The sequence below is a fragment of the Lactuca virosa genome, chromosome 9 (genome assembly GCF_052849685.1).
Source record: "Lactuca virosa cultivar CGN04683 chromosome 9, Lactuca_virosa_CGN04683_v6, whole genome shotgun sequence".
Classification (NCBI taxonomy): domain Eukaryota; kingdom Viridiplantae; phylum Streptophyta; class Magnoliopsida; order Asterales; family Asteraceae; genus Lactuca; species Lactuca virosa.
Window position 1 is genome coordinate 193,894,980 of NC_136434.1, and position 5,319 is coordinate 193,900,298.

Here is a 5,319-nt window from a genome sequence, read left to right on the forward strand (position 1 = left end):
GGACCCGTTGCGCCAAAAATAGATAAAGATGCGAAACATTCCCCCATTTGCGAAACTGGGCATAAAGTGTAAGTTTGCACCAACTGCAGGGACCAGAAATGGAAATTTTTCAATTTCTCAGCTTTTGTTACCCCATTTTCGAAGTTGGGTATAAATTGCCAAACTTTTGAAACTTCAGAGACTACTTTCGAAACTTCTGCACACTTCTTCAACTATCGAAAATTTGATCCAAATTTCGAATATAGGGTTAAAGTGTCAAACTTTCAAAACTTGAGTGACTACTTTCGAAACTTTTGTATCATCTTCTTCAATTTACCCAGTTCGTGAATTTGGTAACGAAGGTTTCATCTCCTTCCCAACTCGTTATTAGCTTTCAAATTGACCAATAAAATCTTCGTTAGTCGATACCAAAACCTTCGTTAGTCAACATCGATGCTTAAATTTTTGACAGCAAGGCAAAAATCTTCGCGATCAAAAATCTTCGCCCTTCCCGATCTAAAATCTTCGACTATTGACTAAAAATCTTCAAAAGTAGACTTCAAAAACGAATCCACCAATTTCTTCGCTTTTTCATTCACGAACCCAGTCAATACCAAGCAATGAAGCAATATACCAAATCTTCTCTTTTTGTTGCCAAAACCTTCGTTACTTATCAGATATTCCCATTCGTTATCAAGCAACGATCATCAACCAGTCGAAAATAAAGGAAATAAAAGATATCATTAGATTTTAGTTTATTTATTTCCTTCTTTATGTATTCTGTCTTTGGTATTTTCCTTTTTTATTGCTGGGGTTTGTTTTGTCATTCACATATATATTACAGAGATCTGTTTACATCTGTGTGCATTTTTCAATCAATAAAATAGAAAATTGGTTCTCATCCTATAATTTTCATGGTATCAGAGCAGGTTATTTAAGCCTTTCTGGTGACCATGGCGGGAGAGAAAGGAGGAGATGGCAGCAAGAAAGTGGATGATGGAGAGACGATTGATGTCAACTCGCCTCTCTACGTTCATCCTTCTGAATATCCAAAACAGGTCCAGGTGAACGACATGTTAAACGATAACAATTATAACGAGTGGAAGCAGGAGATGGTGAATTTCCTGCTTGCGAAAAACAAGATGGGGTTGGTCGATGGCACCATCAAGACACCTGAATCAACGTCACCTCTACACTCTGCGTGGGTACGTGCAGATGCAATGATTAAAGGATGGTTAATAGCCGCGATGGAGAAAGAGATACGAACAAGCGTACGATATGCAAACACCTCAACAGAAATCTGGAGAGATTTAGAGGAACAATTCGAAAAGGAAGGAGCACCTCGCGCCTATGAATTGAAGCAAACCATAAACTCCATGCGGCAAGAAGGTACCACTGTTTCCACTTATTACACTAAGCTTCGATCCATCTGGGATGAACTCCAAATGGTTCTTCCTACTCCTCGCTGTAAGTGCAGTGGGTGTAATTGCAATATTAGGAAACAACTAAATGAAGTGAAAGAGAAGGAGAAGGCGTACGAATTTTTGATGGGACTTGACGAAGATTTTGCGGTTATGCGCACCCAGATCTTAGCCATGAAGCCGACACCATCGTTGGGGACTATCTACCACCTGGTGGCAGAAAACGAACAACAGAGGGCAATCCCCGGGAGGATCGAAAAGGGCCAGCGCTGAAGCATCCTCTTTCCAAGCTAATTACAACTTGCAAAGAGGGTACCAACAACATCAAGGGAAGCAGAACACGCATGTGACAAATAAAACAGCACAAAAGGCCACAAAATCAGAACACGACAAGAAAGAAAAATGTACATTCTGCCAGAGAGAGGGTCACAAGAAAGAAGGATGTTTCAAGATTGTTGGGTACCCGGAATGGTGGTCGGGCAAGAAAGATAAACCGAGACCTAAAGCTGCTTGCGTAGAGATGGTGTCGAGTCCTATACCAGGGCTGACAGATGAACAATATCATTTATTTTTCAATCACTTCAAGGAAAACAGAAACATGCCAAGCAATGAAAATCAACCAAGGGCAAACATGGCAGGTAAAGATCTCACATGTGATGGTTGGGTTGTTCATTCTGGCGAAACTGAACATATGACTTGTAGAAGTGATTTCCTGCAGAATAATACCCGAAACCCTAAAGGGGCACCTGTTATCATTCCTAATGGGGATAAGGTGCCTGTCATGGGAGAAGGTGAACATACTCTTCCAGGAGGTGTTAAGATAAAAGGAGTTTTGTTTGTTCCCAGTTTTGATTATAATCTTCTTTCAGTCAGCAAACTTGCTGATGATCTTAACTGTGTTGTTACCTTTTTCCCTGGTTTCTTTGTTATACAGGAGTTGGGGACGAAGCACTTGATTGGAGCGGGTAACCGGGTTGGAGGACTGTATCGAATGGGGACAATGAAGATGAACAAAGCCCTGATGACCACTTTTGATGTATGGCACAAGAGACTTGGTCATCCATCAACTAAGAAGATTTCACACTTAGATTTTATTCATGTTTCAAAGGATAATCATAAGTGTCATGCTTGTTTTAAAGCCAAACATGTTGGATTAGTGTCTAAGTCCATAACTATTTTGGTATTTACTTGACCCGATTGTGAGCATGGTCCTTTTGGGTTGCCTTCACACTGGTGACTAGACAGGATGACAGTTGAGGAGAGAGGTTGATTAGGGCATAAATATGATTTATTTATTATATTATATGATTAATATAATAATTTGGAATCATATTATTAATTAGTATTTAATCAGAAATTAATTAGGAATTAATTTCGGGATTAAAGGAATTAATTAAAAGTACAGGGGGCTGTTTTGTAATTATTTGATAGTTGAGACTTTGGGCTATTGGATCACTTTTATTAAGGCTTGAACGAAAATCCTAGAAGGATCTAGGAGTTTTCGTCCAAGGGCTTAAGGAAAGGAGTCCATGGACTTGCTTAGGCCCTAAGCTAAGGGATTAGGGTTTCCACCTTGAAACCCTAGCTAGCCTCAAGTATAAATAGAACCCTAAGGCACTAGAATTCGTCCAAGCCTTGGGAAACCCTAAAAGGGACGAATTTTAGGGCAAGATATCCTTCTCTCCTCCCTCCCATATTCATCCTTTCACCTAGTGTGTTTGTGAGCCATTAGAGGTACTACACTTGTGGTACTTGCTTTCAAGAGCTAAGGAAATTCAAGGAACTAGTTGTTATTACTACATAACAACAAAAGGTATGTATTCTATTCTTCTATGTCAATTTCGAAAATAGTAGATGCATGCTAGGGTTCTTTTGTGTTCATAAAGTTGTATAACTAATAGTGAAAACATTGATCCAACTCTAGGGTTGCATGCACACATAGGATTGTTTGTATAAAACCCATCAGTGGTATCAGAGCCATTGGGTTTTGTTTTCAATTAGCTTTATTCAAATGTATGAACTTGACATATTAGGGTTTATGGCTAATAAACCCTGGAGGCTTGATTTTCGAAATTAGGGTTTCTAAACCCTAGATTTCGAAATTTTTGGTAAGATTTCCTAAACTTTTTTTTCTTTGGCCCCAAGATTTCGATTTTAGGGTTGTCTAACCCTAGAATTTCGAAATTGCCTCTTTCCCCATGATTAGATCCTAAATTTTAGGGATTTGGATATTGCCATATCTTGTAATTATCCTTTAAATGTTTAAATTTGGTAATTAAAGATTTTGAATATCCCATCCCATAATTTCGAATTCTAGGGGATTTAAGGGACTAGGTTAAATTAATTGTTTAATTTAAGAGATATCCTTACCAAAGTAAAAGATAATTGTCAAATTAATTAGATAATCATTTCTTTATGTGATAAACTTGATTTATTTGAATTATTTGATAGATTATCTTGCAAGAAATTGAATTAGGTCATATTAAGATAATTACTAATTAATTGGTTAATTATTATTAATAATTTGATCTAGAATGTTCTTGCTTATGTTTTGAAAAGTTTCAAAACTTGCCCTCAAGTTTCGGAATTTAAAAGTTGATTAAAAGTTTAATTTTGAAATGTTAAATTCTAAAACCCTCGTATTTTGAATAAGTTCAAATTACACCCTTATGGTTTTGGAAAGTTAATAAAACCACCTAGTATTTTAAAAGTATAAAATACACCCTATACTATATATGTAACATTAAAAGTCTAATATTATATATATGAGTAAAATTCAGTCTTACCGTTAGTAGGCCTCATTCACGAAGCTGGTCTATAAGGGGTGTTTAAGGAAATTGCCTATAAAATGGCGATTGAATGGGTATCCACTCTTACCCACCGCACTCTTGACTAGTGGAGGGTCGTTAGCCGAACAGGTAGGATAGGACAGAAACCTTCCATTATAAGTATAATGAAGTACAAAGTAACTAAATGCTTTTACAAATTCCCAAATCTTAGTTACTCTAGGATAAAATGTGAAAGTGATGCTAATCCATGGAATTACACTTTGTGCCCCTGTCAATCGTTGGTGGAGCGCGTGTGGTTAACCGGCACACTAATTTGGGATTGGCATTGGCGACAAAGGGTGGCTCGATGTTTTATCATAGATCAATGGAGCGTGTGTGGCTAACCGGCACATTGATTAGGTGATGAAGACATTGAGTGCACCATGTTGGTTCGCATGGTTATTCACAAACTTGTTTGCGATCCTCGGCATCCCAGTCGCAAAATTTGAAGTGCATATCGAGATTTAAACATGCCATTGAAAGGTTCAATGAATCTCAAAAGATCTAGGAGTTTTCAATTCATTTAAAACTTAAATTTCTTTTTCGTTTTTCATGGTGGGAATTGGTAAATCGTCATTTACCTACCTTCAAATATTCTGCAACTAGATTACGGCATCCCTCTTCTAGATTGTAGAGTATTGTGTTGGATCCTAGCCTTGATGTTTCATTTGGGTGTCACATCAAGGATTCTAATCAACTTAACTTGGATTTTCTCCCGTTTTGTAGATGTCAAAGTATGACAACTATGGTCTTCCCAAATCCCTTGGAACAAGCTTTCCAAATGAAGATGACGTTCCACGATACGATCAAGGAAATGAGAGTCATGCTTCACTTCCTCCACCTCCTCCAATTATTCTCCCTAACCCACAAGTTCAAAGGCTTGAAAAGTTCAAGCTCACTCAAGCCCTATTGGCAAGTAAACACGAAGATGGGAAACCTGTGTGTGCACACATCTTAGAGATGAAGTCACACATTGATAGGTTAAGGATGATGGGTGTCGATATCTCAGAAATGTTGGCTGTTGACTGGGTTCTTCAGTCACTTCCTGAATCATATAGTGAGTTCGTTAGAGAGTACTATATGATGGACCA

At 37.8% G+C, this 5,319-nt stretch overlaps 1 protein-coding gene across 1 annotated transcript; it reads left to right on the plus strand.

Moving 5' to 3' along the window:
* The first annotated feature begins 932 nt into the window (after positions 1–932).
* LOC145140155 (uncharacterized) lies at positions 933–1,673 on the plus strand. The gene has a single exon (XM_079073744.1). It carries the CDS (start codon positions 933–935, stop codon positions 1,671–1,673), a length of 741 nt encoding a protein of 246 aa, XP_078929870.1.
* The last annotated feature ends 3,646 nt before the right edge of the window (positions 1,674–5,319 follow it).